Source organism: Mixophyes fleayi, chromosome 6, assembly GCF_038048845.1.
Source record: "Mixophyes fleayi isolate aMixFle1 chromosome 6, aMixFle1.hap1, whole genome shotgun sequence".
Classification (NCBI taxonomy): Eukaryota; Metazoa; Chordata; class Amphibia; order Anura; family Limnodynastidae; genus Mixophyes; species Mixophyes fleayi.
This window is the reverse complement of record NC_134407.1, coordinates 205,825,937-205,840,024: the sequence shown is the minus strand read 5'-3', so window position 1 is coordinate 205,840,024 and position 14,088 is coordinate 205,825,937. Positions and strand designations below refer to the sequence as shown.

The following is a 14,088-nucleotide window of genomic DNA, read 5'->3' as shown; positions in this document are numbered from 1 at the left end:
GTTTCATGTAAAATATCATACTCCTAGGTTTATTAAATGTCAAGATTATAAATATTTTAATGGTGCCATTAACAAAAACAAAAAACCTATTATATAAATAAAATCCTCCTTATCCATCATCCAATCTCCGTTCTCATAGGCGGTCAGGCATTGTTAGGAGGGAAACAAAAGCATGAAGCCGTGAGACAGTAACTGCAGCTTGGGGCAGGTACGGGGGGCACCTCTGGGAAAGAAACGTATCAGCCACGTGATAATTTCAGCACATCCAATTGTTTATGTATTTTTTATGTTAAGCAGCACGTTTGAGACGACCAATCCCTGTGTAAGAGGCAAGTTACCAGCTGGCGCACACAGTGCGGGGATGGGGGGAGGCGGAATGATAACGGAAACCAACCGCTGCAGGAAGTTACCGCTCCGATACACACTCTACTTTATGGAAAACTTACCCTTGACACGATTTCTTTACTATTTTTTTTTTATTATTATTATTTTTGTTTCCTTTTTGATGTTTGGAATTGCTTTCTTTTCTAAGGGGGACTTTAACAGCAGCCTTTGCCATTTAAACATACACAATATTAAGCAAGATTTTTTTTTCTTTTCTTTTTTTTTTTTTTTAACCTTTGAAGTAAAAGGGAAGAGGGAGGAGGGGGGGGGGGCAAATGGGTAAATTAGGCCGGGGAACAGAGAAAAGAAGGGGACGAGGAGTTAAGTGCAGCTCTGATCAAAATGGAGAACAGTTTCTTTACAATTTGTTAAATGTCTCTTAATTATTTTTTTTTCTTCTTTTTCTTTTCTTCTTCCCAAAAGTCTGTTACATGCAATGCTCAAAAGAAGCATTTGACCACCACACAATGGTAGGAAAGAGGGAAAAAAATAAAATAAAAATGATGAATCTTCATTCAAACTAGTAACGTGGCTTTTACCTGGACAGATAACATGGCAAACATAGGGATAGGTAAAAGACAAAACGGGAAAGAAAAAAAATAATCTACATTCAGGTCGTAAAACAAAAACAAAAAAAAAAAACAACAAAACAACAATAACCAACCAAACAAACCCCAAATAACAAACAAAAAAAACCTTTTTTGTAAAGAAAGATGAGTATTGAAGTAACTGGAAATTGTGAAATGTATGACCCATTTGCATTCCAACTGGGAATCTTGAGTTCTACATCCGGGGGGAGTACAGCAAAACAAATTCACTAGGTAGGTAGGACGACCCTTTCACAGCCAAGACACCGAGTCTTTTGAGACTCTGAAGGGGTAGAGGTGGAGCTAGCTGCCAATAGTTACCCTTTAAAGGAAAATACAATCTATTACTTCTAATCCAGTCCACACCAAGCACTCACCATGCTTGCCGCAATAATGTGCTCAGTACGTAAAAAAGGACCAAAAATTTAGTGTCCACTGATTTAAAAGTCATCGACTTCTGCACAAGTCCGTACATCTCGGCATGTACTATAGCAGCAGGAGGGGGGGGAAGGAGAACTTTACGATGACCAGGTAAAAAGAAAGAAAAATTGCTTTATTTGTATAACTGATTTGTTAAATGTCATTTTCTAAGGCCACCTGTGTTAATTCAGTGCTGTTCTAGAAAGTCATTTGTCTTTGTCACAGGGCCCCCCCCCCTTTTGTAAGATGAGACAAGCGTTTGCTTTTGGCACCTTTGAAGCTGTGTTTCCTAAAAAGGTATGTAACTTCCAGAAACCGGGAGAGAACGAAGAAAAGAAAAAGAAACAATGTGTGGTTCCTATTTTTGGTTGTCTTGTTCATTTGACGCCGCGGATCCCTCTGTTTGGGCGTTTTCCTTTACAGCTATAACTAGACCATCGCGTTCTTCTGTTTTGCCTCTCTTGAGGTCCGGCTGGTCGCTCTGATCTCCGTTCTGCCTCTTGGTGGGAAGGGAGGCGGACGCGGAGGCGTGGGTAGCCAGCATGTGTAGGGGGCTGGCTGCAGCTGCAGGGAGGAGAGGGGTAGTTAGTATCGTTTAACGTAAATGTAGACTAAATACGCTCTCATCACAATGCTAAATGATTTTTGCAATCCAACATGATTAAAGTAAAACAGATGTTCAGGTATTGTGTACTATTTAACTTGTTTCCCTATCACTAGTATAGATGAGCATCTATATCCTGCCTGTGTAACAGGACTTCCATATGCCTGGCAATTGCTTTTATTTAAACCATTGAGTGGGTCCTTCTAAAAGATTATTAAATGTGTTTAAATATTTGGAATCCAGAATTAACAAAAAAAACAAAATAAGAGGAAAACCCATAACATATTCAACAATAAACCACCCTTCCACCCCAATAGATACAGGGGTCCGATGACCAGGACCTAGCTTTGGGAGATACTTGCCTCTGCTGTGGGTGGCAGGAGCGTTTTGAACGACACTTGTGTTGAGCTTGGCAGGTGAATAAACCATTAGAGACACCTGGAGGTCTCCCGACCGGCTTGGGTCCCGCACATCGAACCCCCGGCGTTCTGCTAGTTAGGGGGAGGGGGGGTTACTGGAAAATACCTTTATTATGGGTAGAGTTCTTCACTCTAGTGCATATCACATAATTAGGGTACAATAATTTTAAAAAAAAAATTGGGGGAATTCTTTTCACTAGCTTAAAAATAAAATATAATATGGTTTTCGTCTTCTTACCAAAACTAGCAGCGAGCGGGACAATGTGCTATCCAAACACGCTGTTCCTAAAAAGAATCACCTACCAAAACTTCAATGTCGTCTGGACAGCCAAAAAATGAACAAGAATATACTTCCTATGTGAACGTGACCAGAAAACGGTCAGCACTTAAGGAACGATAATTTTGTAGACTTCTTCCTCCACTATCCCTAATATGATTTTCAGGTTTATATGGAGAATATAAATATGCTGCAGGTACATATACACATGGGTGTTGGGCTTCCTATTGGTGGGCTTAAGGGAGGAGGGTTCAGACTTTGGTGTCTACATGTCCCCCTGCGACAAGTAAATACATTGCTTCATCTTTCTATCTCCCCTCTGCGTTTCTTCAGCCATTTATCAGTCATTGACTCTTGGATATTACACAACCTGATCCCTGGACACAACTGCAAATAAATCAGGGAGTGGATTGGGGTCTATCACAAGGTAAAACACACAAAAACAACTGCCCAAGAGATAAAAAAAAAAAAAAAAAAAAAAAAAAAGAGTGGCAGAAACAGAAGGAAAAAGCAATGTACTTTAGAGAACGTTAAGTAGGGATATACAAGTCGATACATTCAGGAAACACACTAAACAGGGGGCATTATTCACATTTATCAATAAGTAAATCACACACTACAGAATGATCGTGTTGAGAATTATTAAAAGCTGTTGGATAAAGTCAACATTGACCATGCCATGGAGACAAAACACAACACTGGAACAAAAAACAGACAATGGATCCTACCTCTGGTTCCATTTCCTCTCCACTGCCAGGGGCTCTCAATCAGGGAGTAGCTGGAGTTTGCTGAAAAAAATATCCAGCTAAAGATTTGGATCTGAAGAACGGGACTAATCATCCGTCCCGGGATACTTATCAAATTTTGGAGGGGAAAAGGGGAGTGGGAGGGATTGGACATTGATATGATATTGACAGACATGCATTGCAGACATAAATACAAACCAAGGCTCAACAATCATTTACATATATGTTAAATGCAGGCATGTGCCAGTCACGCATCACGTGCAACATACATGATGCTAAATCTGGAAGATGCTGCTCACACCTGTTCGTAAATTCTCACTATTCCCTGCCTAAATCCTGTTCTCAAGCTGTTGAGACACATGTGCTAAAAGAGGCAAGCTACTGTTGGACATCACAGAACTACAAGTAGGATGAAATGGTGCAGATAGAAAGTCCAACAATGACAAATAAAACAAACAGGCGGGCCCAGAGGATCGCCAGACAGAGACAGGGAGGGAAGCGGCGGGCCCAGAGGATCGCCAGACAGAGACAGGGAGGGAAGCGGCGGGCCCAGAGGATCGCCAGACAGAGACAGGGAGGGAAGAGGCGGGCCCAGAGGATCGCCAGACAGAGACAGGGAGGGAAGAGGCGGGCCCAGAGGATCGCCAGACAGAGACAGGGAGGGAAGCGGCGGGCCCAGAGGATCGCCAGACAGAGACAGGGAGGGAAGCGGCGGGCCCAGAGGATCGCTAGACAGGGAGGGAGGGAAGCGGCGGGCCCAGAGGATCGCTAGACAGGGAGGGAGGCGGCAGGGCAAAGAACAGAAAGCTCACAGTAAGGCTAAGACAAAACAAACAAAGATGAGCAATATGTAATAGAGCACAGAGAGAGAATTAGCACTAGCAGAACAGAAAGGGAATGTGTGGATAGACTGTACCATGCAGGGGTTGAACAGGAGCATAGGAGGTAAAGGTACATGGATGGGCTGAGAACCAAAAGCTAACAGCAGACTACCTGACTAAGCGAAGCTGCTTTGCCATTTATAGCAGCAAGGCAGTACCATTCACACACCAATTTTAGAATTTTTTTCCGATTCAGACGCTACAGAAGTCTTCTAATTTTGACATAAATAAGGATTTGCAGTCATGAACAAGCTCTTACCTGTGGCAACCTGTCCTTGAAGGGCCGCAGTGATGGGCATGACGTGTGTTCCGTTCTGTGTTACTGCCTTAATGGGGAGCTGGTGTTGACCTAAAGGAGCCTGCTGCACTATTGTAACTGTCTGAAGGGGAGCAGATGATGAGGTCTGGATAATGCGACTTGCTGTCGTGAGTGCTGGGTGACTTATTGCAGGAATTGCTTCTACTTTCACTGCAGCAAGACACAAATAAGCAACAGCTGCTGACATGACTTTGGATATAAAAAAATTCAGGCTTTTCCTGTTTCACCTTTACAAGAGTGAGAAGTAGAATTTCTCCCTGTAAACCCATGTGATGATTACCTACCTTTCATCTCCTTGTGGTCTCCATTCTCTTGAGGCTCTAGCTTAGGTTGGGCTACCATTGCAGCTTGTGCAACCACTGCCTGCCCAGCCACTGTGTAGGTATTGACAGGAGTCAGGCCCGATACGTTTGTGACGGATACTGCTGGGATCTGATGGACCACGTGCACGGTCTGCATGACCGTCTGCTGTGATGTGGAGGTGGTGACGGGGGTGGCCACTGTGTATGTAACCGGTTTTATAGTCTGCGGGAGCTGCCGTTGCACAGTGATGAGGACCGGTTGGCTGGAGAGGGGAGATCCTGCCCAAACAAAATGAGGGGGAGGGAGAAATAGTTAAGAAAACCACCCTTCTGACCTAAAAAAACATCTTCTGTATTGACCTTAATTACAGTAAGTAGACATAAGTCTTGGAATTGCTGGTGCAACTCTATCCACCTACAACACAAGCCTGTCCTCTCAGAGTAAGGTGTCCTCATTCAGTTTCTAGGCGTTACCCACCATATCCCAGAGCTGCCGAATACTTTCCTTGCCAGGCCAGTTAGTAGGTCACAGATAATGGTAAAGCCGGAACATCAAGAAGTTACATGGCTGTAGGGGAGTATATGTATTGTGCTGTGGGACCAGGGTGTGAGTTGTGTATTGTAAAGTATGATATACCCCTCGAGTAAACCGTATACAAGAATGGAAATCCAAAGAATTCAAAGACTTCTGGAATTTGTCCAGTGTGTAAATGTTATAGATACCAGGCTGTCATAGTAACTGGGGGGTAAGCCCCCATATTACCCTGCACCAGGGACCAGGGGTGAACAACAAGATCAGTTCCCGGCATTCAGCCCTTAAAGACAAACATTCAGCTCTGAATGAAAGTACCCAGGGTATTAGCGATGCACAGTGCTGAACGTTACGTCTGTTAGCGCCCATTCTGGTCATTACCAGCAGTGACCAAGGGGATGGGGACACAGACTGGCAGGTCATCCTGTTCTGTGTGCACTGAGGAAAGGGAACGGGCCCTGAAACGTCTGTCACCATCTCCTCTCTGCTGTAATGTAAACGCATATCCTTTTTCTCAATACCATACAGTTATATGAATTCCAATTTCTTTGTGTGCTGCCTTTTCTCGCATTTTTTTTGTACGCAGGCGTTTGAAACGTCCTTAAACCCATCCGGTTCAGCACCAATTTTGTTAGAATCGCTAGTGTGACCCTATGGTGTGCATTACAGCCACAACATTTTTTTTGGATACAACCCTGTGGATTACAAACTGGTCAATTAGTCTGTTCATCAAATCACTGTTCAATAATTTGTTGGCCATTGTAATGAATGATACTGCTACCAACCAATGTGCATACACCTCAATTGTGCAAGTTGCTATTTGGGTGGCCTTTTGGGGAATTTACCATAAGTGAAAGAAATTTAAATATCTAAAAGATTGGAGGATTTTCACCCTTTTAATCTTTAATACCTGCAGCTTTCACTGCTCCACCTCTCTACCATCTTATATTTCATTAGTCTGGCTCACCCCCTCCATCTTCCCCCGATTTCTGTTTATCATAAATCTAAGCCCCGGGACCACTGCTGAGAGTCTAGACCTTGTAACCTCTCGTACTCCACCCCAACATACCAGCAGTGGCTTACCTGGAGCGCTCTGTGCAAACCGTGCTTCCTGGATGACTGCAAGCTTTGGCTGGATGGTGCTAGGTTCGGGATCCATAGGGACAGGGGAGCCCTCCCGGGACAGGCTCTCTGGGGTCTGGACACCACTCGAGTGTGCGGACAATACACCAGAGTGGTTTGGAGATGCTGGTGCACTCCTGAAAAACAGACGTGAATCACACATGGACATCTTCCAGTCTGCGATTATAACTTCATATTGCACTGTCTTAATGTATTTATATTTTATTATAGTGTAGACAGAGCCTAGGTAGTAGCAGACATTGCTCGTAACTACTATTATTTATATATGTAACATTTTATTCAATGCAAAACCTGATTGGTCTTTCCACATAACCTCTAGTGTGTTCACTGTATGGAGTAGTAATCAGGTGAGCGCAGCAGACATCAGTGCAAATCTATTTTACCAAAAACGAGCAACAGGTCTGTTTCCAAATACACTTTTGTTGGCAATGGACTTTGGTGAACGCTTATAGTACTCACATCTCCTACTCACTAACGGCAAGATTTTGGGAGCAGCTTATCTATTGGAAAGGCATTGGTGTAAAGTCATTGAGTGTAGGGTATGCACCAAGTCCAGGGAGTTGAGAGTAAAGAGGACAGACATCCCTCTGTGCAGACCATGCGCACACTTAGGGGTTAACAAAATTATGCATAGTAGATAGATTGCCTGCACTAGGGCCAATCAGAAAAATAATGCAATATTGGTGCGTTGGGGGCGCACATGGTCAGAATGTCAGATGAATTGCAGATTATAGCTTTCTTTGAAACTGTCCTCCTAATCATTTATTAGCAGGAAAACATGATTCTTTATGGAGTATCTGACACTGTCTATCTAGTAACTCCAATACTACCAGCAATCGCTACTAGGGGGTAGAAGGACTGGCTGAGCTGCTGTGAGAACTGAAACCAAGCGTCATAAGTGTGACGAGAGATCTCTGCTACCAGTTGTATTTCCATTTCCAGGGTTCTACTATCAAAACAGTTGTGTTTCCTCTCAGTATGAGGTGTAAAATAAAAAAACACAAATATTCCCCCTAAAGTGTAGCTGGGTGATAAATATTGGCCAATAACTGCCTCCACTGTGTGTAGGGGACTGATCACCTCTAAAGAGATGGTAAGCAGTCCATATACAGGCTGGCAGACTGCATGGCACAGGCAATTAGCCAGTACTGTTCTTAGTGGTGACGGCCTGATACACAGTACTGGAGGGTTTGAAGGAAGCAGCACTTGTCTGTCACTGGCTGGCAAACTAGAAGCATACGTAGTGATTGAATAATCTCTCCTTACCTTGAAGAAAGGGGTCCTAAAGGGGTCCTGAAACATGGCACTCCTCGGGGCCTTCGTTTCCTAAAAGCTTGCTCTATTAGTTTGCTCTCCGAGGCGGGGTCTATCCTCCAAAAAGAACCCTTTCCAGGCTCTTCTTGAGAGCGCGGGACTTTAATGAAGTACCTGTTGAGTGACAGGTTGTGCCGAATAGAATTCTGCAGAAGAAGTAAGCGTTGCACACATCAGGAAATCACACAGATAATATTACGTGTTAATATGTAAAGTATCACTATAAGCATTGCTGTATTTCTCAGTATCAGTCCAGGCTCTGGTCCATCTTGTCAGGTAAAACTTAAGACTGAACGTTCAACTCTTAAAAACATCTTGTTGGCCTTAAATAAGACAGACGAGCACACGTGCATTGGATAGAATGGCACCAGCACAAGTGGAATCTAAAGACAATGGAAACAAACAGATTTGCCTAGTGTGCAATGGTGTCTGGAACTGGATCTCCCCTTTAATTATGACAGAGATGGCAACACAAGTAGGAGGATTTACTCCCATCGCAGGGCATGTCAAGAAAACCCACCGCGACACACTATGGTACACCGAGATGAGAAGTCAACGCAACATCTTCGTCTCCTTATGCCGGCCATGTTGAAATGGTTAAAACAATGAGCTGAAATCTCATCTCGCCTTCTGACATTACATCTGGGCATGTGCTAGCCGACATGGCATGTCACCGACACCTCACGCAGCTTTACATTTACAGAACCAGGTGCGGTTGGGGGGGATGGAGGCTGAGAAGTGATGACAGAGGACACAAGCCTCTACTGGGAGGCTCAGATAGCCAGCTGGGATTTCTACAAAGGCAGAAGCTTTACATAGGAAGTTTCTACTGTGTTGCCGGTATGTGTGCCGGCCTCTTCCACATGTGGCCATACCCAGATGAAACAAAATCCTTTAAAGTGGCAGAGGCTCCCTATACCTGTAAATTGACATGTGTGAGGCCAAACTGTGGCATATAGATGTAGAATGCCAGGAAGAATACGATAGATGTATAGAGATGTGGATGGGGGGCAGGGGGGCATTGTGAGGCAGAGCAGTCCTGTCTGTATGTAAACTACATTACTGGGAGGCTGTAAATCACACTAACATGGATCCACAGAAAAGGTCACACTTCCTGATGGAGAGAATGGGAACGGTGGGGAAACTACAAAATATTATAAGTTTTATATAGAACATTTTTAAATGGTCAACAAATGAGGTTTTCTTTGTCTGGACTTTATCGAAGAACATATTTTATTGGATGAGTCGCACTACAAAAAAATCATGTTCATGAGCCAGGATAACAAATTAGCAGACCATGGAAATTCTCAGAAAGCCTGTAGATGCAGGCAGCCATTGTGTTGGAGAGTGCCTGTAGTTCCAAATTCAAAGTTTCAATTACACCATAAAACAAAGTAGAAATACTTCTGAATTCAAATACCTTAAATGTGTACTGAGATGGGAGATGAACAATTCCCACTCTATTCCCTGACTGCCAAGTCATGGAGCGGGCCTTGCTGAGGAAGTGACATCACTTCCTGAGCTCTGTCACTCCGGCTGGCAGTGGATGGTTTGTTTACGTGTGTGTGTGCGTGTGTGCGAGCAAACATGACTTCCAGGGGACACGGATGTGAAAATGATCCTCCCTGCAACGGGAAGGTCACATAATGCTTCTATACTACAATCGCTTACAAATATAAAAGGTATTTGTGGCCTTTGAAGCAATATATAAAACATCTAAAATCAGAAAACTACATTACAGCAGTAAAAGTGGACCTAGTTGTCTAACTTTGCATGGTACTTTAGAGAATATGCTACCGAGCCAGGATCTAAGCTTAATTGGGGTGGGAAGGCCTCAGACATGGCTACTCAGCAGAGAGGTTTGTACAGGAAAAAGAAATGAATCAATCACTTTTTTTGCCATTTCTTTTGAATTGGACTCAACTTGTGTTCGCTCCTCTGATTGGCTACAGGTTTGTGTAGTCTTGCGTGTGTGTGTGTGTGTGTGTGTGTGTGTTGGAATGCTCCCATTGGCTACATTTTTATCCACTGTATGTTCCAATGCACTGATTGGCTACAGGTTGGAAGAGCTCTAAGGATGTTCCCATGAGCCAATTGGCTTCAAGTTTGTCGAGCCTTGTGACCAATGCAGCACAAAGAGTTTAATTTAATTTAATCGTTACGGAATCTAGTTGATGGTAGCACATTAATCTTAAGGTCTCCAAGAGTAAAGAAGTACAATGCAGTCATACTAGAAGCAACTCCACCTAACTGCCAGTAAACACACCCCACATACTGAACATGTCCCCGACACTCACCTACGCGAGGATGGAACAGTGGACTCACTGCTTAATATCAAACTTTACCCAAGCATCAGTGAAAGGAAACAAAGCCACAAGATGAACATTTGAAAACGTGCCAGACACATACCTGCCAGCCTTTGTCTGCTGTCCTGTAGTAAGGGTAGTTTTTCGTTATGTGCGTATAGATTCCATTTAATGTAAGCTGCTTGTCAGGGGCCATTGTGATTGCTTGGACTATAAGCTGTGCATAAGAGTAGGGGGGCTTGGAGTCGTCCTAGAATAAGACACAGATTAGCTGCTATACAGGGGTACAAACATATGGACAGGAGACAGAGGTAAGAGGAGAACACTTACCTTGGGGCTGTCTCCACCAGAAGCCTCTTTGTCATTCTCCAGCTGGGAATTATCGGCCATTAAGTGTAGGTCTGCGGCAATGACACGACCCATCTTATACACCGATGAGCCGGCACCGCGTGGACTAGAAGGGCAGGAGTTTGCAGCACTGGTAATAGAAGAGACATTGTGCTTCATTTATATAACCACTGCCACTAAACCGCTTCATGCTGCTGACCGTACTTGGGATTATACATCTCTACATTTATCTCAATATCGCTGTATATTTTATATCTATACATATGTGGATGTAATTAATAGTATCTGTTCTTACTTTGTATTTATGGACCACTGCTTGTTTGGTCTACAACTGGTCCTAAAATTACGCACATAAGCACCAGGTCATACACTGGCAAGAAAACAAGCCATTGTAATTAGAGAAAGTTGCAAATAAACACACAGTAAGTTGCAGTCAGCTGCATATGGAAAAAGTTACACTGAAGAGCTGCTTTTGAGAAACTGCTGTTCAAAAAAACCCTGAATACCAGCTCTCTCCTTTATAGTGAAGGTGGAAAAAATACAAAAAGCCCCCAAACCATTTCCAGAGAGCACAATCACTACCACACTCTATGCAATCACCCAACACAATACTGACTATGCTACAATCCTACACTACACTGCCACCCAGCAATACAGACACCGTGCTACAATCCTACACTACACTGCCACCAAGCAATACAGACACTATGCTACCAGCCTACACTGCCACCCAGCAATACAGACACCATGCTACGATCCTACACTACATTGCCACCCAGCAATACAGACACCATGCTACCACCCTACACTACGCTGCCATCCAGCAATACAGACACCGTGCTACAATCCTACACTACACTGCCACCAAGCAATACAGACACCATGCTACCACCCTACACTACACTGCCACCAAGCAATACAGACACGATGCTACAATCCTACACTACACTGCCACCGAGCAATACGGACACCATGCTACCACCCTATACTACACTGCCACCCAGCAATACCGACACTATGCTACCACCCTACGCTACACTGCCACCCAGCAATACCGACACTATGATACCACCCTACACTACACTGCCACCCAGCAATACCGACACTATGCTACCACCCTACGCTACACTGCCACCCAGCAATACCGACACTATGATACCACCCTACACTACACTGCCACCCAGCAATACCGACACTATGATACCACCCTACACTACACTGCCACCCAGCAATACCGACACTATGATACCACCCTACACTACACTGCCACCCAGCAATACCGACACTATGATACCACCCTACGCTACACTGCCAGCCAGCAATATCGACACTATGCTACCACCCTACGCTACACTGCCACCCAGCAATACCGACACTATGATACCACCCTACGCTACACTGCCAGCCAGCAATACCGACACGATGCTACCACCCTACACTACACTGCCACCCAGCAATACCGACACTATGATACCACCCTACGCTACACTGCCAGCCAGCAATATCGACACTATGCTACCACCCTACGCTACACTGCCACCCAGCAATACCGACACTATGATACCACCCTACGCTACACTGCCAGCCAGCAATACCGACACGATGCTACCACCCTACACTACGCTGCCAGCCAGCAATAACGACACGATGATACCACCCTACGCTACACTGCCACCCAGCAATAACGACACCATGCTACAATCCTACACTACACTGCCAGCCAGCAATACCGACACGATGCTACCACCCTACACTACGCTGCCACCTAGCAATACCGACACGATGCTACCACCCTACACTACACTGCCACCCAGCAATACCGACACTATGATACCACCCTACACTACACTGCCACCCAGCAATACAGACACCATGCTACCACCCTACACTACACTGCCACCCAGCAATACAGACACCATGCTACCACCCTACACTACACTGCCAGCCAGCAATAACGACACCATGCTACCAGCCTACACTACACTGCCACCAAGCAATACAGACACCATGCTACCAGCCTACACTACACTGCCACCAGACACACTCCACTGTCAATGAATACACAATATATTCCTTCTCGCTCACGGCACAGGGTAATCAGTTATATTGTGAGCAGGTGTTGAGGACCAGTCTAACTATCTTCATATTATATCCTTCACATACCAAGCTAGTCCATTATCAGTGTTACAAACACATTATTCTTTAATAAATGTGCAAGTTTCATATCTAACTTTAACCAGGCAAAGGCCAAAATATATATATATATATATATATATATATAGCGTCTAGAATGATTAGTAAAAGAAAATCCTGTCTAAACAAACGTGGACCGAAAATACAAAATGATTCTTGTTAAACGGGTGCAAACTAAGTGGTTATAAAGTTATGTTTTACATGAAAGGAGTTGGGAACATTCTCAGACACATGTAAACGTTCCACTGCTGAAGATATTTCAGCCAAAGTTGTGATTTTGGAGGGAGATTTCTTTCCTATAGGAGGGTAGACTTCCTGTCTAACTAACATCAATACAGCTGCTGACACTCATCACCGCACCTATAGCCATCTCAAGATCTGTGAGAGCACAGAAACTAAGACGATGTCCCTCAACTCGCAAACCTGCGGGGTTCTCATGCCACCAGTTTGTGACTACGTTACACAACTTCTACAACTGATTTGTACTGGCTTTAGGCAGACTGGTGACCTACCTGATGGTTCCGGTGGGGGAGGGCAGGGGGCTGATCAGATGGGCCATGTTCTCTGGAATGTTTATGGTCAGGGGGGAGATCTGAGGCTGCACAGGTTTGATGGGGGACTCCGAGGCCTCCTGCTTTTCCTTCTTGTCACATGAAAGAGCAGTAAATGTGATCTTGATGTTTGTGCTGGGAAACCTGAAGGTGCATCTGTGGAAAGAGGAACACAAAAAGGTATAATTTTACAAGGGGAGAGTAAGCTGGGTTACTGGTCAATACAAAGCGTCACACACTTATAACAGAGCTGGTCTACACAGATGGTGGATGAAATCATGCAGAATACCGCAGACTCTGGATACCAGGATTCATTATAGAACCAGAGATGTTCAGCCATTAGAAACAATAGATCCAACGCCACAAAGTTATACATTGGATATTTCCTATCCCTGCCTTAAGGCACAAGTGCATTGCATGAAATCATTATTATTAGTCATTTAATGATAGAGGCAGACACAGCAATACAGTAGCTGGATCTATATAGAATAGCTCCGGTATCCTGGAAGCTTAAGACTCTATAGTCACATCACAATCTACACCGCATAGATAACACAATTCTCCTGTCGACTCAACAAGATGATACACTAATGAGAGGGGCTGTTAAACAAAATACTGTAAAAAAAATAAAATAGGTTGTCTTGGAGAATAAAGGAATTGTTCCAAAAGCTATTGAATGTAAGGAATATGCAACATATACAGGAAAAAACCTAGATAAATGGTGCAGGGACTGATGTGAGCGAGTTCTCTGTACAGCGCTGC

The 14,088-nt window shown here is 44.1% G+C and overlaps 1 protein-coding gene across 5 annotated transcripts in view; it reads right to left on the bottom strand.

The window, feature by feature from the left end:
• Positions 1 to 519: 519 nt before the first annotated feature.
• Positions 520 to 14,088, bottom strand: part of FOXK2 (forkhead box K2) — a 52,857-nt gene continuing 39,288 nt past the window's right edge. Inside the window, exons 2-11 of one of the 5 annotated variants that reach the window (XM_075178167.1) lie at positions 13,288 to 13,482; positions 10,565 to 10,712; positions 10,338 to 10,484; positions 7,881 to 8,074; positions 6,555 to 6,730; positions 4,922 to 5,218; positions 4,578 to 4,787; positions 3,420 to 3,479; positions 2,358 to 2,486; positions 520 to 1,955 (exon numbers count right to left, since the gene is read on the bottom strand). In XM_075178167.1, the coding sequence (XP_075034268.1) occupies positions 1,750 to 1,955; positions 2,358 to 2,486; positions 3,420 to 3,479; positions 4,578 to 4,787; positions 4,922 to 5,218; positions 6,555 to 6,730; positions 7,881 to 8,074; positions 10,338 to 10,484; positions 10,565 to 10,712; positions 13,288 to 13,482 (1,762 nt within the window). In that variant the 3' untranslated portion in view covers positions 520 to 1,749. The remainder of the gene's footprint in view (positions 1,956 to 2,357; positions 2,487 to 3,419; positions 3,480 to 4,577; positions 4,788 to 4,921; positions 5,219 to 6,554; positions 6,731 to 7,880; positions 8,075 to 10,337; positions 10,485 to 10,564; positions 10,713 to 13,287; positions 13,483 to 14,088) is intronic. The other 4 variants (XM_075178168.1, XM_075178170.1, XM_075178169.1 and 1 more) reach the window with 4 other exon arrangements.